The 22,674-nt window shown below is 50.6% G+C and overlaps 2 protein-coding genes across 3 annotated transcripts; one reads left to right on the forward strand and one right to left on the reverse strand.

Annotated features, from left to right (window-relative positions):
• Window positions 1-200: 200 nt before the first annotated feature.
• LOC125738564 (minichromosome maintenance complex binding protein) lies at window positions 201-6,496 on the reverse strand. The gene is made up of 16 exons (XM_049007698.1): window positions 6,339-6,496; window positions 5,689-5,774; window positions 5,359-5,499; window positions 4,995-5,036; window positions 4,366-4,455; window positions 4,064-4,196; window positions 3,816-3,970; window positions 3,643-3,740; window positions 2,321-2,475; window positions 2,100-2,223; window positions 1,902-2,019; window positions 1,623-1,788; window positions 1,409-1,542; window positions 1,093-1,257; window positions 921-1,009; window positions 201-783 (listed from the first exon to the last, which is right to left on the reverse strand). The coding sequence occupies exons 1-16, from the start codon at window positions 6,394-6,396 to the stop codon at window positions 660-662; spliced, it is 1,878 nt and encodes a 625-aa protein (XP_048863655.1). The 5' UTR covers window positions 6,397-6,496; the 3' UTR covers window positions 201-659.
• An 859-nt stretch (window positions 6,497-7,355) lies between these two features.
• Window positions 7,356-13,104, forward strand: rhoua (ras homolog family member Ua). Of its 2 annotated transcripts, XM_049007700.1 has the most exons (4): window positions 7,356-7,607; window positions 7,723-8,072; window positions 8,490-8,548; window positions 10,650-13,104. In XM_049007700.1, exons 2-4 carry the CDS (start codon window positions 7,862-7,864, stop codon window positions 11,100-11,102), a joined length of 723 nt encoding a protein of 240 aa, XP_048863657.1. In that variant the 5' UTR covers window positions 7,356-7,607; window positions 7,723-7,861; the 3' UTR covers window positions 11,103-13,104. The 2 variants fall into 2 exon arrangements, with proteins under 2 accessions (XP_048863657.1, XP_048863656.1); XM_049007699.1 differs by having other exon boundaries at window positions 7,356-8,072.
• The last annotated feature ends 9,570 nt before the right edge of the window (window positions 13,105-22,674 follow it).

The raw sequence follows: 22,674 nt of genomic DNA on the forward strand, positions 1-22,674 counted from the left end.
GAGCACATTACATTCAACAAGTACTTTACATCTAATGCTCCAGACATTTTATATCTGTTAAATATTCCAGAAACTTGTAACATTTTTGGGGGGGGAAACGGAGGGTGTTCAACGCAAGTGGTAGATGAAAGATGCTGTGTAGATATACAGCCCATACTCAGTGCCTGTGGGAACTGAATCAAAACACCCAGACAACTGTAGACAGTACAAATTTGACTTTATTCATGTTAAAAGTCAAGTTTCTAAAATATCGGTATAAATCTCCAGTGTAAAGTTTGGTCGATGGGTCCAATTCTCAGTCTGTCACATTTCATTCGCTCAATGTTTGTTTTAATGCCAGTGAGCTAAAAATGGCAGAATCCATAAAATGCAAAGAGGAACTACTGCAGAAACGAGAGGAAAGTTAGTTCAAGAATTTATTAGAAAATGTTAAAGGGGAAATAATCGAAAACGTGTCCACGACAATCTTGGCACAAACATGGAACTAAAGAAAAAAATCCATCGGCAGGGCTGCCAAGATTACGAAAAATCATACAAGTACCAGGAGAACTAGTGAAATAGTTTATTCGTTTCTCCAAAGTAGAAAAATGGCCGTGTAAGCCTCATTAATTATACAGGCCTGGGTGACCCCCACCCCCTTTCCCATGATGCCTTGCTGCCTAGGGCTCATTGCTGTTGATGGTCCTCTGCTGTGTCCTGCTGGTTCTCCTGGCCTCCAGGTGCTTGGCTCGCACCCAGCGGTCCCGCGACAGCGTGCTCTGCCCCACACTGAGGGACAGCAGCCTGGCCGAGAGGGTCAGGGGAGAGGTCAGAGGCTGTTCCCGCGGTCCATCCCCCTCCCCAAAGCCATCAAAACCCTGACAAAGCGGGTACTCTACGAAAGGGGGCCTCTTAACATGAGAAGATCAGCTGGAACATACCTGGCAACCACTAACGTTCTGTGAAGATCATCTGCAGAGATGCTCTGTGGATCCTCCTTCCGCATTTCCACAAAGTCCTCCTCCACCATCTGGGGTGTATCACCAGAGAGGGGTTAGTGTGCATGAAGAAACACCCCCATCCCACCCCCCAGGTGGGCGGGACCTCACTAACCTTGGTCAGCTCCTCGGAGATGCTGTATTCCTGGTGCCGGAGCGCGGTCAAATAAATGCGGAATTTATTCAACAGGGATGGGGGCAGCGCTGCCTGCAGGGCGCCCATGTACTCCTCGATGTTGGGGGGGGGCAGCTGGGGCTGGAGGGGCATGTGGCAGTCGGACTGTGGAGTGACAGAAACTGAAAGGTTAACCAAAGTAGCTGCCTGCCATAGATCCACTCAGGGTTACCAGAATAACCTCGCAGGACCGGCCCCCGTGGCCCAAGGGCACAGCGCCGCCTGCATTGGCCGCGGGACGGGCCTGTGTCCTCACCGGCAGGAGTGATTTTCCCTCTGACGCAATCAGCACATTAATATTGCAGGGGAATTCCATCTGGTGGTAGCTGAAGTCATAATCAACCTTTTGCCAGGAGATCAGGTTGCCCAGGGCGGTGATGTTCCTGACGCCTGTACCAAGGGCCGGAGAGGGGAGAGTTGGTTGGTGCCTGTTGGGTCACGCCCCGCCCCCCCCCCCCGCACCAGCTTACCCGCCGCGTCCAGCTGCCCCTGCTGCAGCTGTGTCTCGTCCAAGAAGAGCAGCGTGTTGGGGCTCAGTTGCAGGATGCCGCTGCGTAGCCGGTTGGCTGTGTAGTCCTTCTGGGGTGTGAAGTGCAGGCCGTTCATGTTGCCAAGGCTCATGCCGACCCGGTGGGACTGGCGGGAAAGAAGAATGGGAATCAGGCCTCGCCGGTCGTCCCAGGCAAGGTGCCACTCGGCTATCAGATGACGCTCAGTCGGTCAGCAGGGTGTCCGACGGCCGGACTCACACATGTCACGAGCTGCTGTAGCACCCTGAAGAGCTGCTCGGTGTAAGAGGAGCTGGGGGGGCAGCCGCTCAGGTTGAGGGCGAACTTCCCCAGAGGAAGGACGTCTCTCCTGGCGTAGCTGAACGAGGAGGAGCACACGGTCAGCGGGGCGGTGCCTAGGAGGAGGGTGCGGGGTCTGGAGGGTGCGGGGGTACTCACACGTTAGACAGGAGGTGCAGGAGCAGATACTCTGCCGCCAGACCATCTCCTAGCAACACATGCGTGAGGAAGCCGATGAGCTCTGCTCTGATGGATGCCAGCTCGCCCAGGAAGCCCGAGGACACTAAGGGAGGAGCAGGGCAGGTGTGGTAAATCACAGCAGAACATCTGCACCTTCACCTGATCATCCGGCATGGAGGTTAATAGAGTGGTGCACTGACCCTCCGAGGCAGCAGGGGGCAGTAGTGGGTTATTATGCTGCAGTCTGTAGGCATGCAGCATGTGAACTCGGGGAACCAAGGAGGCAGGCGGACTGTGGGCTCTCTGCTCTTCCAGGCTCTCCATCCCATCCATCGAATCAACAAAATGTCCTTCTCTGAACATGGGATGATGACATCACTGCATGGACTCCACACGACGGCAATGACAAGAATCGCATGTCCTTCCAGATTAGTTAAAACTCTACCATATTAACAAAGAATACAAAAATATAGATTAATGGCAGTTTTCCACTGGGAAACAGGAACCCAACCGAACCCAAGCCGTACCATGAAGAGAGACTAGCTACAGCGCGGTTCCAGCTCACTTCTGTTTTCCACTGGGAAACAGGAACCGAACTGAACCCAAGCCTTACCATGAAGAGAGACTAGCTACAGCGCGATTCCAGCTCACTTCTGTTTTCTACGGGGAAACAGGAACCGAACCGTACCCAAGCCGTACCATGAAGAGAGACTAGCTACAGCGCGGTTCCAGCTCACTTCTGTTTTCTACGGGGAAACAGGAACCGAACCGTACCCAAGCCGTACCATGAAGAGAGACTAGCTACAGCGCGGTTCCAGCTCACTTCTGTTTTCTACGGGGAAACAGGAACCGAACCGTACCCAAGCCGTACCATGAAGAGAGACTAGCTACAGCACGGTTCCAGGTCACTTCTGTTTTCCACTGCAGAAGGGCCGGCTTGGTCAAGGCGTTGCCGAGTGTCATAAACCAAAGAGATGATTATTCACTGTTCACACAGTGTCCATCATGATTTACTATGATTTTTTTTTTGTGTGGTAATTTGTGAGCCACGTCTGAAAATCACCATCTTATGTTAGCATGAAACGCGAATGCTAATTTTGCTAGCTTGTGTACATTTGCATTACGAATCCATTCCGTTCTGCTGTTCTATAGTAGTTCTATAGTATAGTACAGGTGACCATAAATTTAAACTCCAAGTTAATAATGAATAATACATAGAATATTTTTTTTTTGTTTCTTTCAGATACTTCACCTGCAGAACACCACTATCTCCACCATTATAACCAGCTCTACTGGGTCACAATTTCAGGCCAACACTGAAATGCATCAAGCGCTGGCATGTCAGCGCAGGTACAGCTTGGGTATGGGTCCCGTAATTTACAATGGAGAACTGCCAGTTTGCGACATGGCTCAGTTCTCACTGGCAGTGGAAAAGGGCCACACTGCTGCTGTAGAGAACAATCAACAAGACAAGAAAAACAAGCCCCATTAATGGCTGGGGGGTACATGGAGACCATCTCACCGTTCCTCGGCGATGACGCTCAGCAGCGGGTCCACCGACAGGATCCCGTACACCTCCAATACGTCGTTCACTTTGAACTTCTCCCACTCCTCGTAGACCTGTGAAGAAGAGCCATGGTACTGCAGAGGCTGTCAGGAGCTCCAGGCCCCGGCTGGCCACAGAGGGTGGCGTACCTTCACCAGGCAAGCAGGCCCCATCTCCCCGGGCAGGGGGAAGTTCAGCTCCAGGGAGTGGGGACACCCGGAGGCAGCGGCGTTTGCACCCTGGGATCCCGTCTCTAGCCGCTTGGTGTCTCCGTGGCCAAAGGGGTCTGTGGCAGCATGATTCCCTGGTAATCAGAGGAGGTCTCCCTGAGCCCGGGGTCAACACACTTCCCTGTGAGCAAAGACGGCCACTATGGGCTCACGGAACCTCCACATACCCGTCAGCTGCTCCTTCTGCTTGTGCGGCTGTGACTCCATCTCGTCATCCTCCTCCTCATGGCTCCGCTTGTGCCGCTGCGGCATGTACGAGGTGGAGGGAAGTACGCGTGCCTGGCTGCAGCGCGCAAACCCGTGCCGTTGTGTTAAGGAGAGGATCAGCCAGAGGATCAGCCAAAGGAACAGTACGGGGGGGCCCAGCCCCACCGGGAGCAAGTCAACCCACAACCACTAAGCAAGCTAACACCTCTGACGATCGCCCACCTCATTGAATCAGGAGAGCAGCCCCACCCAAAAAGGATATGTCTTTGACCCACTGTGACTCCCCAGGAATCGGCACACAGTAAAAGCTCTGCCTCTCCATGGTCACCACATGTTTGGAGTTCAGGTCCACCTGAAACGGCAGTGATCAAAGCTCCTGTGGCGGAATGACAGGCGTCATCCCTCCAGATACCACAAACGACGCAGGTTTATCAAATTTGTCATGGCAGTAACAATCCAACCAACCAAAACCTCCAAACTGCTAAAATTCCAAAATCAAACAAACTGATGTGCGACATTTGTAATCCGTGTTCTAGCGAGCAGCCGATGATCAGTGCTGAACAAGCGCTGTTGGTTGTGTACGAGGCCTCGAGGATTTCAGCATGGACATCCTACTTGGTTGGGCAGGCTCAGAAAGGTACAGAGCGTAATCTGAGGCACGGGACATGCAGCTCACAGCTGCTATCTGCTGGCCGGGAGAGATGGGTGTCCTGTATGTTCATCCTACACAGCACTTTAAATCCAGCCCATGGGTTACTCGGTGAAATCGTCTTTTTATACAAGCCTTCCGTAGTCATGGAAATAAACCCAAACCCATTTTAGGATTCTGTGAAATTCCACGGCTCAGTACACTGAGAGGGAATGTTATACAGACAGGACGGACCTACTCACCTCACAGTCAGTCATGTCCCTGTACTTTCCAAGCTTTAAGACCTGCGGAGTGTCACATCTTAACGTCAGAAACACAGCTTCACCCTTAGCTGCTGTTACCATGGAAACATGAGCCCACTCCCCTTTCTGGATGCGGAACATTGCCCGACATTCCCACAAACTGGAGCTACATGGAAATGTTACTCTCACTGTGGGGATTGGTGAGGCTTCTCCCGGGACACAGACGATTCACCAGATCACCATCTAAAGCCACTGGCCGCGTTAGGCTGTGATACTTAAAATGGTCCTTCCCGATAGTAAGCCCAGATGTCTGTAAGTGGAGAGTGACAAGGCCTGGATGCAAAGCACAAGCCACGGCCCTTACCTTGGATTCAGGGGGGGGGGCAGCTGTTTCATACACCCCCACGTAAAATTCAGGATCAAACATGTCCTGCACCATGCAGCGGAACTTCACCAAACTGCTGGTCTTCAGGTAGTGCAGAGGAACATCGTTCAGCGAGGGAACCTGTGCAAAGATACGACAGTCAGATCAGCCACACATTTCTTTATCACATTAGAACAGGAAGTGGACCCTGCCGGAGACCTAAGCCAAAGGAACGATGGATCGGTGATGGATCACAAGGGGCCCACAGGAAGGCATCTTACAGACACAGTAATCACGGTGTCAGCCGAGGCACGGTGATAAACTACATACCCAGCTCGCTGCTTCTTGGTCCTTTAGCTTCTCTCTGAAAAAATCCAGAACTTTCTGCTCCCAGTCTGGACTGGAATTGTACTGGGCTGCAGAATATAAACACTCAATCAGAAAGGTTGGGAGTCTGAATAAAATTTATGTTAATTAAATGCGGAAAAATAAATGTAAGCTACAGGAACCGGGTGCTCCTGCAGAATATGAGCCATCACATGGCTGACTGTAAGGACATAAACAAGCTCAGATTATACAGGATTTTGCACAATGCTGGATTGTACTGTCTGCCAACAGAGCATATTTCGTATTTCTACACATGGTTTGCCGTCAGCAGACACCTGACACACATTAACTACCGTCCTATAACTCAAACACTTTTCCTTATTTCCGTTTCGTGCATATACTGGTCAATTAAGGAAGGGCGGGGTATTTAAAGTCACCGAAAGACAGGAGGAGCTGCCCAGACTTAGTCACAGGTGGATGGGGGACAGTATGTATGCATGCACGGGTACTGTGGGTACACAGAATTAAAAAACATGGCATTGCTGCCCAGCTAGCTATCGTTACCAAATCGGACAGCTAGTTAGGGTAGGGTAAGGCAAACCAAACTGCTAACTTAGCTAATGATTCAACCAGTTCGATAAATATCATCTTACCAAAAATGCCTTCCACGACACCGAGGGGGCTGTTGATCCAGTCGTGAACAGTGGGCATTTTTACGGGTCTGAAGGTTGTACACGTTTGTGTTCCTCTTACACAGAAAGGAATCCACGCCTCACAACGGCGGGAAAAGCGCGTCACTGCGCGTCACAGCACGTCGACCTCGTACACAACGTGACGCGCCACGTCAGCACGTACTTCCGGGTACACACGTCCAGCGTCCCTGTTGCTATTGTCACTGTCGCTGTCGCCAGCTAAACTGTACCTCCGCTTCGAACAAGTTATTGTTATTCAAGCTGTGTCTCAGTCCTGCATATGTAATGCATACGCCTTCCGGATTTCGTCACCATATGTCGGCCACGTGTGCAACATAAACAGACCATAGTTTAAATACATCTTTGATTCACACTAGTATTATATCATTTGAAGTATTTTAATAGAAATTATACATAAATTATATGCATTATATTCATTCACAAGCAATTAACTACTGATTACACTGAGCACTGATCGATTTACAACGAAAAACCCACAACTAGCAATTTCGAGTTTTTAAAGCCGGTTAATCCAATTAGATATTTTAGCTGTTTGTTCCCAAAGAAACTGAAATGGTAATGACCAAAAGTCCACACAATATCTGGGTTATCTGATTCAAGCGTGATTTCCGCCCTTAAATAATTTGCCACTTCATCATTAACGTTTAATGCACGGGACAATGTTGCGGTCACACCAGCAGATGGCAGGAGCGCACAACCCAGATTTAAACAACCACTGGATTAGTTATTACTTTTCAAGTAATAGGCTACTTTACATCTTAAGTAGCGCAAATATTATTCATGTAATAACAACAACAGCTTTATTGTTTGTTTTATACAATTACCGAATTTGTGTTTTGCATTCAGTCATTTTCATTAATCTTTCTGTTTAAACAGAATGGAAATAAATTACATTTTAGAACAGTTATATTATTCACAACAGGTTCAACCAATTTGAAAAAGTATCCTCCTTAGAGATCCCCGTTTCAGATAACCCACAGTTAATGCAAAGCAGGAAAAACGCGCGTCCTTGCTCCGGGACCCCATTCAAACTGCTTGCTGGTTATTGGTCAGCGGCAGTGAGGCTCTTTCTTGATACACTGGAGGTTTGCGATGATGTCATGCTGCCGGAGGGGGGACTCGGCGAGGTCGGACTCCAAGAGCATATCCAGCTGGGGCTGTGCTGCGATATGACCGACAAAGTGTCTTATCTGCGGCTGCACTTACAAGGTACTGAAAGGCTCCTCGTTTGGATCGCCAGTGCGAGGATTTCATTTAATGATTTTTGAACCACAGCAGCTTGGATTGGATTGCACGCCTGACAGAGGAATGAATGTCCTTTAAGCCTGCAGGACGCATCGCAAACCGGGCTCTTGCACTCAGCTGTCCAGATGAAACCCCCGCTGAAGATAGAGTCCGGGAGCCTGATGGATCAGGGAGACCTATAATAGTCCGACCGCTCCTCCACAAGGTCCCGCAGCACGATGCCTCCGCAGGGCGTCGGGGGGTATAAGCCGGTGGCGACGTCCGATGTCCCCCCGGTCCCCCCGCGACGGCTCCGTAACGGGGACGAGCGCAGAATAAAGTGCGTGCTGGTGGGAGACGGAGCGGTGGGCAAGACCAGCCTGATAGTCAGCTACACCACCAACGGGTACCCGACGGAGTACGTGCCGACCGCCTTCGACAACTTCGCAGGTAAACGTTCACTTATAGAAATATATACAATGATAAACAGAAGACTTGCATGGTTTTTTATGCCAGTGATCTAAATTAATCTTTTAAATCTGGCAGCTCTTTGCATAAATTCCTTAATAGAATATAGTCTGGTGTACGCGTTATGTGATACTACTTATAGTTTACTATAATAATACTTTACTAATATAATACCTAATATATTTCATCATATTGTCATGTTACATGTAGCGTGTAATAATACCGTACAATAGACCTAACACTTGTGGTAATATTTATTTTATCATTATTCTGCATTCAGAGCGTTAATTTAACGTTTAGGCAATATTTCATAAATTATGATCGCGGGCGGAAATAGCGGGTTTCAGACACATTGCTACCCAAACAAGCCACTCTGACTTTGTCTCCTTTTTCCTCCAGCGGTGGTGGCGGTGGACGGGATGCCCGTGCGGCTGCAGCTGTGCGACACCGCTGGCCAGGTGGGTTTAACAGCAAATATACTTCAGTCAGGGTTTTAAAAAGCGACAAGCGGCTCATCGCGAGTAACGATGACGTTACCGCCATACATGATGAAATACTGTCACCGAAGTTCCTGTGAATTAAGTTACAATCAGGCAAATGGTAATGAATTTGGTTCTAGTCCCGGAAAAAAGAGATATAGAACAGCGGAGCAGCTGTTGTTAGTCAGAGGAAACGCAAGATGAGTGCTTTTGGAAGAGTGGACTGGAAAGCTGAAGCACAAGCCAACAGCCGTTTGGAGCAGAGCTGTCTAGACACAGGAAGGACCCTCTGCTCAGCCTGCCTGGAAAGGGACTGGATCTCAACCGCTAAACATGAGTCATAGTAGAGAGCCAAGGGGTCAGCAAGACAATGCAGACACTTCATTAACATTTTATTAAAAGGGGTTTTCATAGGTGCTGAGCAGAGCAGGACTGGTGCCTGTTAGGGTTTGGTGACTGTCGGCCGCATCTGCAAACACGTGCTCTCCTTTGGCATTTTCCCCGGAGGGAATTTGTCACCGTATGGTTAAGACATCACTGCAGGAAGGGGGCCACGGAGATGTTAGAAAGGACATTCTTGCCATTTATGAGAGCTAGAGGAGTCGCGACCAAAACTAGAGAAACAGATGGTGTGTTTCCCAGCATCAAACCTGACAGAAAAGAAAGCAGTGAAATCGCCGGGAAATCGCAGTGATTATGTTCTCGCAGGTGGAGTGCAGCCCTCCTCCCCACCGCCGGCGTGGGAGGGGCCGCTCTGGTGGATTCCGCTTGTTAATCCGGCCTAAATGTAGGTTAACGGTCCCTCACCGACAGCACTGAGCTAAATTGCTCAGTAACAATTCTAATTGACGAGCCAGCATTCCAGAAATGATTTCCCACTCCTCTTGGGGGGAAGATCTCAAGTAATGTTTGCTTCAGGAAGAGATAGAGGGGAAAGAGAGAAAGAAAAAGGAAGGGGTGGGGGGGAAGAGACCCAGAATGCTCGGACTGTAAACAGCGCCCCCTTATGACGGAGGCGCACAGTTATTTCGCTATTTTCTGTGATGGCTACAGTTAGCGATGCGTGAGAGATAAGGGCCAAATATCGCGGCACTCGCCAGATGATTAAAAGAGGATTAGAGGCACATTACAGGAGATAAGGGCCCCTCTTGGCGTCAGGGCCACGCCGCCGGGCCCTTATCAGGGTAATCCTGTGCAGAACAAACACTTGCACTGGTTTACTGCCCCCACCACATCACTGTGAAGACGGGGCATTCCGGCATCTCTGCCCCGCGCCTCCGCATAACAACAGCAGCCTTTCATCGCATAAACGTAAACACACGTAGCTCCGACTCCCACCCCACTGTTATCCCACAATCTCGTCACTACTTATGTAATACGCATAACCCGTTTTATCAAGTGATGTGATCCGAGGGAATGTGAGATTTTAGCCAAAAGGTTTTCCTGCTGTCACTTGGCAGCGTGTGGTGCGGTGGGTTAAGCCTGTGTGCCTGTAGACGCAAGGTTGCTGGTTCAAACCCGGCCTCAGCACGTCTGTGGGTCCTGGAGCAAGGCCCTTAATCCCCAGCTCCCTGGGCGGCGCTGCGACTGGCAGCCCTTTGTGGAGCTTACTCTATAAAGAGCAAAGTGAAGGAGCCGTAAAGACGATCCCCCCATGGGGAAAAATAAAATATCGATTATCGTCCTATAAATTTCAGTAGCTCAGTTTTAATCCAGCTTCAGGAAGCAGGATCTCTTACTTAGGTGGATAATGTAAGGTAGTGTGGGCTATATGGACTTCATCTTTGTTCACTTAAATTTAGTCTGTAGTAGGCAGTCGGCATCTTCATTGTTAACTATGTTGAAGGGATTTTCATGAAGATATGCTGACCAGGTGGAAAGAGCAGGTTCAGAAAGTGCAAATCCAGACCTGGATTTAGTTTCAACTAATCAGTTGAGTTAAAGAGTGATAGTGACAGAGTACAGCTGGTTGGATTTATGGTTTGTGGACCTGAACTTTCTGCCCTTGCTAACCAGTGGCCTCAGTAAGCGTCTCACCTGGGGGCATCTAACCATCCCAATGTGTCGTCCCCGAACGCAGGATGAGTTTGACAAGCTCCGCCCCCTGTGCTACACCAACGCCGACATCTTCCTGCTGTGCTTCAGCGTGGTGAACCCTGCCTCCTTCCAGAACGTGACGGAGAAGTGGGTGCCCGAGGTGCGGCGGCACTGCCCACGCACGCCGCTGTTGCTGGTCGGCACGCAGGCGGACCTGCGGCAGGATGTCAAGGTGTTGATCGAGCTGGCCCGGTCCCGGGAACGGCCTGTGGACCCACGCGAGGCCCACATCTGTGCCCAGGACGCCAGGGCAGTGGCCTATATGGAGTGCTCGGCGCTGACCCAAAAGAACCTCAAAGAGGTGTTCGACACAGCCATCATGGTGGGAATCCAGCATGCCGACAGCCAACTTCAGCAGCGGCTAAGGAAGAGGACCCCTGATAAGATGAAGATGCTCTCAAAGTCCTGGTGGAAAAAGTACTGCTGTTTGGCATAGACTGGGAGCGCAGGCTGCACGGGCATATAAAGGGGAGGGCTTGGGCGCACTTTCTGTGCAGACCTGTAGGGGGCAGTAGCACAGAGACCAAACAAACTGCTCTTCAGTTTTGGGGGTGGGACTGCTAACAATCTATCACATCCCAGCCGAAACTAACACAACAGTTTGGCACCTTACCTCCTACATCATAGCTGTGATATCGGGGCCAGGCATTCGCTTTGCTTAAGACCTAAGTGCTGCGTTGTGGACATACTTTTTTCGGCATGGCCTTCTCTGCTTTGAGTAAAGCCACCCACGGAAGCCGCCCCACTGCACACATATGTCATGTCACATTTGGCTTCCAGGAGCAAAATCCTGAGGCTCTTTATGCCCCCAGCCACCCCGTGAGCGTCCCCCTATTGGTGATGTGGAATCTTGTGTTTTCCGCTGAGATGGGATTTGTGGCTCTCGGTGCATTTCAGATCTTCTTGAATCACACGACTGTCGGCCTAGAACTCAGGCTCAAAGAAGGTGCCTGGGTGAGTTTAGAGGAAGAACTCGAGAGCCAGAATTTCGATTCAGTCCTTTTTTTTTTTGTAAGCATTAGATCCTCCTCTGCAGGGAGGCGACCCAAAAGGACATCATGATTAGTCAGGACTGGAGCTCAGGACCAGCAGGTTAACAGTCCTCAGACCTCACACCCGTTTTGCAGACCTGTCGTTGATTTTGTTTTATTCTGCACCTTCAAATTTAACATTTTTGCCGTAAAACAGTGGAACGAATCACTGCATATTGTTTTTCATGTTTTACTCCCCAAAGCATAAAACGTAGAACATATCAGTTGCTTCTTACCTTTTAAAAGCACTGTGTGCTTTGCCGTTTTTAAAAGTTATTCTGGTCATTGCATAAAAATACAACAATCGCCTCAAAATTCCATACTACTTGCAGTTTTCATTTTTGCTGGTTTGTAATCATTCCGGCATTTAAATGCTGTTCCTGGTGTGATTTTATTAAGCTTTCACCCTATTTCTATGTTAGAGACAGCTTTCCTCATTATGAGTTAGCAGCCCTGTTTTAGCTGACGATACGGCCTTGAACTTAAATGCCAGTTCTACCCATTGCTTTGCCAATAACCCTTAATGTCCAGAGGGATTTTTTAAGGCTGGGTAGTTTTTATAACCTGTGATTGGCTGAATGTTGGTGTAATTGCCACTCGCCTATTCATCCTGGGGCAGTGTGAACCCAGCGTCCTCGTCTCACCGTCTACTTGTGGTCCTTGTCATAGGTGGTAAACTCAACTGTGCTTGGATTCCAGATTGAGTTCCATCTTTTTTTGTATCCATGTGCTGTAAACCATATACTCCGCCCCAACAAATGAGACACTTTACTGTTAAAGATATTGTAAACATGGGCTTTGCTGCCATGACCTCTGACCCTTTAGCCTGTCATCTCGCTGAGGATTGCGTATTGTTGGGGGCAGGGTCAACATCACGGAGTGCTGTTGTGTCCGGCGCTGTCCTCTGGATCTCTCTTCACACCCGGGCCGTTTAGAGGCTTTACTCGTCAGATAAAACACCCACCATCATGTCCTGCCGTCCCTTTGGCTCTGGAAGCCCATGGTGGTGCGTTGAGCAGAGCGTTATCTCCATCCAGGATGTGCTCAACAGACAGTGATGGCTCTTTGAAAGTGACGTAAAGCTTGCAGGTGGTAAGTTTCTTTTCAGAAGGGGGGGTCGGGAGAGACTGGCTTTAGATTGGTGTGTGATTCATGGGGATATCTGAACTGGCTCTTTTCGAATGTGGGTGGAATTGGGGCGTCTTCCCAACGAGGCTTTCCTGCACGCTGGGACTGTATTAAGCACCAGCATCCCTGCACTGTACTGTATCACAGAGTGAGCTGACAGCTCTGGTCTGTATCTGTCTCTATGAGCTTCCTGTCAATGTCAAACCAGAACAAAGGGCTGTATTTTGTTACATTTTTCAGAATAAACAATTTTTTGTTATATATTGGAGTGAAAAAACACTTCTAATCTATGCGTTTCATTATTCAGCAAAAGAGTTTTCTTGATTTCATTCACACATATATTTTAGGTATGACTTCCTCACAGCAGATTAGCTCCTGAACACAATGAACCGTCTCCTTGGTACTTGAGAATCCGCATGGTACTGAAACCCGAAAAGCCCAAGCGGTGTATGTCCTGCCTGCCGGCGTCACAGCCAGGGGAGCTGCGATGGAGGACACAAATAGACCCGTTTGATTTGCTCCCATCACGTGGACCTTTTCGTAGGGAGGAAAGATCGAAGTCTGCGGGGGGGGGGGGGGGGGGGGGGGGGTTCGTGATGTTTCTCCACATCATGTTGTGAAGAATGAACTTCAAAAGTTGAATCACAAACTCAGTGTGACAGAACAGAAACCGGCAGTGCGGGATGATAGTATGGGATGATGGTCACACAAGGGGGCTCGACTTTCAAAAGGGACACTTAGCACTGGTTCATCACCGCTTGGAAAAAATATGGTGTTTGCGCATCTGTTTTAAGCATCATCCAAAATGATTTATTTTTTATAAGACCTGGATGCATCCTGGCAAGTCCCAGTTTTTTGAGAGTACCCTGTGTGTGTGTGTGTGTGTGTGTGTGTGTGTGTGTGTGTGTGTGTCCACAAAGATCTGTAAATGCAATCGAAAACTAAAAATGCCAAAAGTCTAATTTCATTGGGTTACTTGTGGGTAAGGTTAGGGTTGGGTTAGGGTTAGGGTCAGCATGTTGGGACTGGAGTTTTCCCCATAGAAATGTATTGAGAGTCTCCACAAAGATATAATTACAAACCTGTGTGTGTGTGAATCGTTGCTGGGAGTGGGGTTCTGGCAGGGTGGCAGGCCTGAATCCTCCCCCAGGATCGCCCCAATTCTGTCTCCCCTGTGGCGAATGTTCTAATGCTCTTTAACGAGCTTTCCTGGCCCATTTATTTAGCCGTTGCATTCTGAAGGAGCCTAGGACAGAACTTCCCACTGTCATGGATGAAGTGCTAAGTTTGGCTCACAATAAGCCCCAAACAGCAAATACATGCTGGTATGTGTTTCAGGAGTCACATACCTGCCCCCCTCAGTAACGTCGAGAGCCACCAGAGAAGCTCTGGAACAGGTTCTGTGTGCACTTCCTAATCGATCCCAAATGCCGAGACTCGGAGAGCCTTTTTATCACGTCTGTCTGCCTGCTGGAGTTCCTGCCTCATGCCCCATCCCGTTCCTGCCTAAAGCCCCATCCCGTTCCTGCCTCATGCCCCATCCCGTTCCTGCCTCATGCCAAATCCCATTCCTGCCTCATGCCCCATCCCATTCCTGCCTCATGCCCCATCCCGTTCCTGCCTAAAGCCCCATCCCATTCCTGCCTCATGCCCCATCCCGTTCCTGCCTCGTGTCCCATCCCGTTCCTGCCTCATGCCCCATCCCGTTCCTGCCTAAAGCCCCATCCCATTCCTGCCTCGTGTCCCATTCCGTTCCTGCCTCGTGTCCCATCCCGTTCCTGCCTAAAGCCCCATCCCGTTCCTGCCTCATGCCCCATCCCGTTCCTGCCTAAAGCCCCATCCCATTCCTGCCTCATGCCCCATCCCGTTCCTGCCTCGTGTCCCATCCCGTTCCTGCCTAAAGCCCCATCCCGTTCCTGCCTCATGCCCCATCCCATTCCTGCCCAAAGCCCCATCCCGTTCCTGCCCAAAGCCCCATCCCGTTCTTGCCTTATGCCCCATCCCGTTCCTGCCCAAAGCCCCATCCCGTTCCTGCCTAAAGCCCCATCTCGTTCCTGCCTCATGCCCCATCCCGTTCCTGCCTCGTGTCCCATCCCGTTCCTGCCTAAAGCCCCATCCTGTTCCTGCCTCATGCCCCATCCCGTTCCTGCCTCGTGTCCCATCCCGTTCCTGCCCAAAGCCCCATCCTGTTCCTGCCCAAAGCCCCATCCCGTTCCTGCCTAAAGCCCCATCCCGTTCCTGCCTAAAGCCCCATCCCGTTTCTGCCTCATGCCCCATCCCATTCCTGCCTTGTGTCCCATCCCATTCCTGCCCAAAGCCCCATCCTGTTCCTGCCCAAAGCCCCATCCCGTTCCTGCCTAAAGCCCCATCCCGTTCCTGCCTAAAGCCCCATCCCGTTCCTGCCTCATGCCCCATCCCGTTCCTGCCTAAAGCCCCATCCCGTTCCTGCCCAAAGCCCCATGCCGTTCCTGCCTAAAGCCCCATTCTGTTCCTGCCTCATGCCCCATCCCGTTCCTGCCCAAAGCCCCATCCCGTTCCTGCCTCATGCCCCATCCTGCTCCTGCCCAAAGCCCCATCCTGTTCCTGCCCAAAGCCCCATCCCGTTCCTGCCTAAAGCCCCATCCCGTTCCTGCCTAAAGCCCCATCCCGTTCCTGCCTAAAGCCCCATCCCGTTCCTGCCTAAAGCCCCATCCCGTTCCTGCCTCATGCCCCATCCCGTTCCTGCCTCGTGTCCCATCCCGTTCCTGCCTAAAGCCCCATCCCGTTTCTGCCTCATGCCCCATCCCATTCCTGCCTCGTGTCCCATCCCGTTCCTGCCTAAAGCCCCATCCCGTTCCTGCCTAAAGCCCCATCCCGTTCCTGCCTCATGCCCCATCCCGTTCCTGCCTAAAGCCCCATCCCGTTCCTGCCCAAAGCCCCATCCCGTTCCTGCCTCATGCCCCATCCCGTTCCTGCCCAAAGCCCCATCCTGTTCCTGCCTAAAGCCCCATTCCGTTCCTGCCTCATGCCCCATCTCGTTCCTGCCTAAAGCCCCATCCCGTTCCTGCCTCATGCCCCATCCCGTTCCTGCCTAAAGCCCCATCCCGTTCCTGCCTAAAGCCCCATCCCGTTCCTGCCTCGTGTCCCATCCCATTTCTGCCTCGTGTCGCATCCCGTTCCTGCCTCATGTCCCATCCCGTTCCTGCCTCGTGCCCCATCCCGTTCCTGCCTCGTGTCCCATCCCGTTCCTGCCTCGTGTCCCATCCCGTTTCTGCCTCGTGTCCCATCCCGTTCCTTCCTCGTGTCCCATCCCGTTCCTGCCTCGTGTCCCATCCCGTTCCTGCCTCGTGTCCCATCCCGTTCCTGCCTCGTGCCCCATCCCGTTCCTGCCTCATGTCGCATCCCGTTCCTGCCTCGTGTCCCATCCCGTTCCTGCCTCGTGTCCCATCCCGTTCCTGCCTCGTGCCCCATCCCGTTCCTGCCTCGTGCCCCATCCCGTTCCTGCCTCGTGCCCCATCCCGTTCCTGCTCAAAGTTGAAATGTTAGGCTGGTTAGCTGGTGACATATAGCCAGTCAACCAGCACACATCGTTACCTTCCTAGACCAAGATCTGCACTCCCCTGCATTTGAATCCAGCTGTTTTGCTTTCCCTGGCAGGATTTTCAGTGGTCCATTTCCTGTCACCCCCACCAAACCTCTGGCCACACAGGGCCCACTTCAAGTCTCCTTGGAGGAGGAGCTTCTGTTCAAAGCTAGCAAGAGAAACGACTCACTCCTGTGTCTCAACACGTAGTGGACAACTCACACCAAGCTGAAGGGGTGACCAAAGGTTCCTGCCTGGCCCATATAACAAAGCAATAATTATAACCAGGGCCCCCCAACCGGCTTCCAAATCATTTGCTTTCCCAAGGAATGTTTACTGGGCTTTTTTGACCGGTGCTGTCGAACACGTCTTGGTGTGCTCCTCCTCCATCCACACCAAGAAGCCCAGCTTCTTGAATGCTAGTGGTTCAGGTGGAAGCTGGTCCGGTCCCCAGCAGGCTCTGGGGCCACAACAGAGGCTAGGTTGGGAGCCCCCCCGAGGTGGCTTGAGGGGGTTAAACAGGTGCCGTTAAAGTGAATCCAACCTGCTGCTGGCCGCCCACCTCCCCATAAGCCACTGGGGGTCTGTCCCTCCCGTTCCTGCCTAAAGCCCCATCCCATTCCTGCCTCATGCCCCATCCCGTTCCTGCCCAAAGCCCCATCCAGTTCCTGCCTAAAACCCCATCCCATTCCTGCCTCATGCCCCATCCCATTCCTGCCTCATGACCCATCCCATTCCTGCCTCATGCCCCATTCCATTCCTGCCTCATGCCCCATCCCATTCCTGCCTCCTGCCGCATCCCGTTAATGCTTCTTCCTGTTACTTTTGCTTAGGCTCCTTGGCCAAATGGGCCGCAAGTCCCTGCCTTTATTTGGCGGGCACACTGCCATGAGATCATTGCCCAGCCAAGTCGCTGTCCTAAGCTCTCTTTGGCAGTCAAATGGAATCTCAGTGAGGCCCGAATGGAGCTACAGCCTGCTAATCTGTCCTGGGGGCCCAGCCGGGACATGGCAGCTTCAGTCATTCACATTCCCCAAGATCCTGAGTGCTTTCTGCAATCCGCTGGTGCATCACCTCGAAAGTCCCTAGTCCGTTCAGGGAATTATCATCCTTGGGACCTCATCCACCCAACGGGGGCCAGTCAGCCAGTGTTAGGCTGGTTAGCTGGTGACATATAGCCAGTCAACCAGCACACATCGTTACCTTCATAGAACAAGATCTACACTCCACTGCATTTGAATCCAGCTGTTTTGCTTTCCCAGGCAGGATTTTCAGTGGTCCATCAGGGGTTCAGGGGTCCATTTGACACACGTGCTGCTGATAAGCTGCTGGTCCACATCCTGTTTTCCCAACAGCTACTTTTTCAACACCAATGATTTTTCCAATCGGATTGCGGGAACCATCTCTGGATGGACAGCGGATGGGTCCAATGGCACCCGACTCAGGACTAGACGAGAAATATTTCTCAAAGCTTGCCAAAGACTAACCTTGAATTTTCAAACATGTTTAAAGTCACGTATGAATCTTGTAACTGAACTTAACATCTTGTCTGCAAAAGAGAACAAAGTTTGTGCGATACAAATCGATGCAGGCCAGAGCTGTTGCTTTGATGTCGTATAAATGACCATCTCATGTCTTGGCATAAGTAACTCTCCGTTACATAATACGTAGGAAAAAAAACAGCTAGCGTCCGTGACACAAAGTGAGCGAAGCCTGTCTCTGGGCACGGCAGAGACGCCGGGACACGTCCTGAAGTCATCAGTGAGCTGAAGTGTACCATCACATCTGTGTTTATTTCAGGTGCTTTTCCTTAAAGATGCGGGAGATTGTACAGCATAAGGATGTGGTAAGTTCATTAGAGCAGAGTAAGGGAGTTTGTAAACCGTACAGTAAGTTCAGTTCGTTAAGCATAGCCTTGGTCACTAAACTAACCCTAACTACTGGATCCCTTACGAATGTTACTTACCGCCTAGCGCCATGCTAGCATGCTAACAACACAGTTTGTCACGCCACATTCATGACTTTAAAGGGTTAGGGGCAAAGTGGCGTCTTGCCTTTGAGTTTATTAATGAAGAGTGGGGGTACTTTGCGCTGTGGGGCCTTTCATTCGTGAAGCGCGCGAGGGACCGGGGTCTCGATTGAACTGTGCCTAAAGACCTGCAGCAAACACGGGGGGGTCCCTGTTGCTCGTTAGCAGCCCTGGCGCTCAGCCACCCCTTTCAAGCTTAATTGTGTCCAGACCTTCCAATGGCGTGGTACAGTATTTATTAAGGCCCCCATCCCTCCACACCCCCACCTTTCAGCATGATGAATAACCTTAGACTTCATGTCACTGACAGTTTGTTTCACTTCCGCGATGAGGGCCGCGTTTTTTGGAACAGTCCGGAGGCACGGTCTCTCGGTCTCACTAAGCACCACATCCAGCTGTACAGCCTGGTGGTGCTGCCCCCGTCACCGGCGTTTATCAGCGGGGGGGTGAAAGAAAAGGGAGAGAAAAGTCAGGATGTCGGGAAGAAAACGGGGGCGGGGGCCGGGCAGGTGTCCCCCCATCGAACAGGAAGGAAGGCGGCGATTCCAAAGGACGGGACCCCCCCCCCCAAGAAGTGCCCCCCCCCAGACAGGAAAACTCTTCTCCTCTTTCTATACACGTGACCAGGGCTGTAGGTTTCAGGAGGGACAGAGGGCACACACCCCCCCAGATATTAAATTCTGTCCTACAACTTTGTGTGTGACCATCAAATTTGTATCAGAATTAATTAAAGATAGTTATCTCTTAAAACATTTGGCCGGGTGAGTTATCTAGGTAACACTAGCGAAAGAGCCGCTATCATAATCATCATTATTATTAAAGTGCTTTATTGAGGCTGAATATATTTTTATGATGGTTTTATTTACTTGGGGAGGTTTTTCTACAGAGTAAATGGCTTTCAGGTGTTTGCACTCACAGCCTTAGTGCTGATTATGGCAGCTGTTACTAATGTGCTATTTAAACTCCCCAGCGGGGCCCTTGCGACTCTTTCGGGGTGGGAGGGAGAAAGGGAACGGCCATCTCAAGCGGCACGGCTTTTAGCGGCTGCCGGCTGTTTTAATTAAGGCCGAAGTTGCATTTTATCAATTTTCTTTTGAATTGGTGCCGCTTGGTTATCAGGGAAAATACGTCATGTGGCCGCTTCCCTGATTTAGTCGGCAAGTCCGTGATTTTTCCTTTGTCTTGTTTATCCTCTGAATACTCTATACCTGCTGCCTGGGTTCTGAGCCCAGTTTGTCCCCAGTGACTCTGCAGGTCAGGCTTCTGTGCCTGCAGTTTAAAGGTCATTAGTTCAAATCCCATCCGGGCCAGAATAGTTGTTTCCACTGGGCCCTTGAACAAAGTCCCTTAACCCTTCGGAGATGCCAGATAAACAGCTGACCCTTCACTCAGGCTACAAGCTTAACTCTCAACTGTGTGTGTCTCAAAGCAGAGCATGATGGGATATGTGGAAACTAAAGAATTCCAGTGTATCTGTACACTGTGCGAAAGGCCAATAAAGCGTCATTTCAATTTAATGCCCAGGAAATGACGCCGTCTTTGTCCTCATGGCTAACTAGTAGATCTGAAGAAAGGAGAGTGGGGGCTGCGATCATGTGAATGATCCGTCGCAGAACAATGGGGGCCTTCCGGAACTTTCCGCCACAAGGCCTCTCGCCCCGGCTGGATTTCCAAAACACGGCAGCGATGGACTATTTTTAATCCCTCTGCAGTTTGGCTCTTTCATGTTTTCATTTTTCTTAAATATCTGCTTACAAACCCTTTATCTATTAAGCCCCAGTGGACTTTGAAGTAAACACTCTTTTCTGGTAAATCCAGTTACAGTCAATACTGGTTGTGTCCCACTCGGCCTCTATTGGCTTGCGGTTAACAACTATTTGGGATTTTTATGGTGAATCGTAAAGGTGGTGCATAAGCAGCTTTTGATGGAAAAAACGTCACAACGTGTGTTACGAATTGAAAACAGCCCTGACATTGAAATGACCTGAGAAACATAAAGGTGTTTGCATGGCTCTGGCCCTGGTGGGGCAGCGTCAGCCCTGATGCCTAAACACCTCCTGCATCCTCCCCAGTACCAGCACCAGCTGGACGCCACACAAACTCAACTCAGGGACTCAAAAGACAAGCACACGGTTCACTTAGGGTACAACAGAATGGAACAGTGCCGGATTTTAGGGCGCGGGGGTTCATCCACTGTCCATTGTTTCCCTGTTTGGACTCTGAGGGAGAGGAAGGTCACGTGACCCTGCGGGAGAGGAGGGAGGGAGGGTTTCTTTAGTCTTACGAGGCCTGACAGTGCGCGCTTATCTCAGCCTTTGCATATGACTACACTGGGGGGGAACTATCAGCCCATCTGGCCCTCCCATCTCTGAAGTGGACCTCAGCCTCCATCAAGAGAAAGCTCCACCCCTCCCCCACGGTCACTTCCCACTATCTCGCCGAGGACATGCGGTTTTCCAGAACTCTCCATGTCCACACAGCGTTTAGATGTTACTCTCTTCTGGGAAAGCCTAGGTCACTGGCTCATAATGGGGGTGTGCTCAGGATGGGGTGATGGGTCTAATCCCTCACCACCCCCCAATCGCCAATCGTATCAAACAGAATCCCTCTCCCCCACGGAATCACCTATCCAAGACTCCATTCCGTCCTGCGTCTGGACCCCAGGTCCCTCTCCTCCTGCTCTGCATGTTTCCACCGCGCCAGAGCTCAAACTCCTCTCATGCCCCCCACCATCACCAGCATTGGATAAACCTGTCACTCCCATAGTTAAACAAACCCCATGTCCCTCCCTCCTGACTTCAACCTACATGGTTGAGTCTGCTGTGCCACCCAGAGCGAGCTTTGGGGTATATAATAATATATAACGAGCTTTGGGGTGTATAATAATATATAACGAGCTTTGGGGTGTATAATAATACATAACGAGCTTTGGGGTATATAATAATATATAACGAGCTTTGGGGTGTATAATAATATATAACGAGCTTTGGGGTGTATAATAATATATAACGAGCTTTGGGGTATATAATAATATATAACGAGCTTTGGGGTGTATAATAATATATAACGAGCTTTGGGGTGTATAATAATATATAACGAGCTTTGGGGTGTATAATAATATATAACGAGCTTTGGGGTGTATAATAATATATAACGAGCTTTGGGGTGTATAATAATATATAACGAGCTTTGGGGTGTATAATAATATATAACGAGTTTTGGGGTATATAATAATATATAACGAGCTTTGGTGTATGTAGTATATTACCCCAGCAGACACAGCCTGGGAAGCTACCGACAATGAGCTGAATGTCACTCCAGTCAGCATGTCCCCTAAAGTGTGTGTTTCTGTGTGAACCCTACAGGCATCATAAACCCCAAACCACAATCACTACACCTACTCTGCTGTTCTATAAACGTCATTAAGGTCAAACCCAAGAGAAAAGGCATCTCACTGGATTGTTAGGCTGAGAGTGAAGCATTCTTAGCCTCTTCCAATTCGGCCATCAGACACAGCTGCAGCCTAACTGGTTTGTTAGGAGCCTCTGCCAATCACGTGCTGGGGGTCAGAAACAGTAACGAGTTCCATATGGATCCATCAGATGAAGACGGGAGTCAGACCGGGTGATGTCATGAGGTTATGGCCTGGAATAATGATTCCGGGATCCGGACAGGGAGCCCTGAGGCATTCCCAGGACACGAGATGCAGAGCATGGAAGCGAAGTATGGGCCCAGTGTCAAACCTGCGATCTGTGATCAGTCTGCATGGCGAGAGCCGGGAAACTTCAGCAATAATGCTGAGTAAAGTGGAGAAGGATCTGCGGCAGGTGTGAGCCAGACGGGGGGGGTAAACACTGAGATGTCTGATCGGAGATGGGGAGGGGATCATGGGGAGGGGATTCCCCAGCAGAGTGTGTGTACGGCAGGAGACAGTGTGATCTCAGCTATTTAATAAACCAAGGTGACGGTCCAAATCCGACCTCCTACAGAGAGACCATCCCACGCAAGAATACATTAGCTTTAACAGCCCCCCCCCACCCCACCTCCGGGGGGCAGAGGCGTACCTGTCACGGCAGGGGGAGGGGCCCATAATCTGGCCCCTTGACCTCTGTTCCACCCTCCGTTTCTGCACATTTATTGTGTTTATAGTGGTTTTTTCCATGGAGCAGCTGGCTGCTGTGGAGGTACGTGCAGAGACCAGGGTCAGAGTACCGGCGCTATCTAAACAGACATGCCGCAGTAACACGGGCGGGGGGGC

The sequence above is a fragment of the Brienomyrus brachyistius genome, chromosome 3 (assembly GCF_023856365.1).
Source record: "Brienomyrus brachyistius isolate T26 chromosome 3, BBRACH_0.4, whole genome shotgun sequence".
Taxonomy (NCBI): Eukaryota; Metazoa; Chordata; class Actinopteri; order Osteoglossiformes; family Mormyridae; genus Brienomyrus; species Brienomyrus brachyistius.

What these genes read in the sequence shown, in the direction of transcription:
- rhoua (XM_049007699.1), top strand. Translation starts at nt 7,862, where the DNA reads ATGCCTCCGCAGGGCGTCGGGGGGTATAAGCCGGTGGCGACGTCCGAT. An exon ending in CGCCTTCGACAACTTCGCAG is followed by an intron (nt 8,073 to 8,489) that starts GTAAACGTTCAC and finishes TTTTTCCTCCAG; the next exon opens with CGGTGGTGGCGGTGGACGGG. An exon ending in TGTGCGACACCGCTGGCCAG is followed by an intron (nt 8,549 to 10,649) that starts GTGGGTTTAACA and finishes CCCCGAACGCAG; the next exon opens with GATGAGTTTGACAAGCTCCG.
- LOC125738564 (XM_049007698.1), bottom strand. Translation starts at nt 6,396, where the DNA reads ATGCCCACTGTTCACGACTGGATCAACAGCCCCCTCGGTGTCGTGGAA. An exon ending in TGTCGTGGAAGGCATTTTTG is followed by an intron (nt 5,775 to 6,338) that starts GTAAGATGATAT and finishes TATATTCTGCAG; the next exon opens with CCCAGTACAATTCCAGTCCA. An exon ending in TCTCCGAGGAGCTGACCAAG is followed by an intron (nt 1,010 to 1,092) that starts GTTAGTGAGGTC and finishes GATACACCCCAG; the next exon opens with ATGGTGGAGGAGGACTTTGT.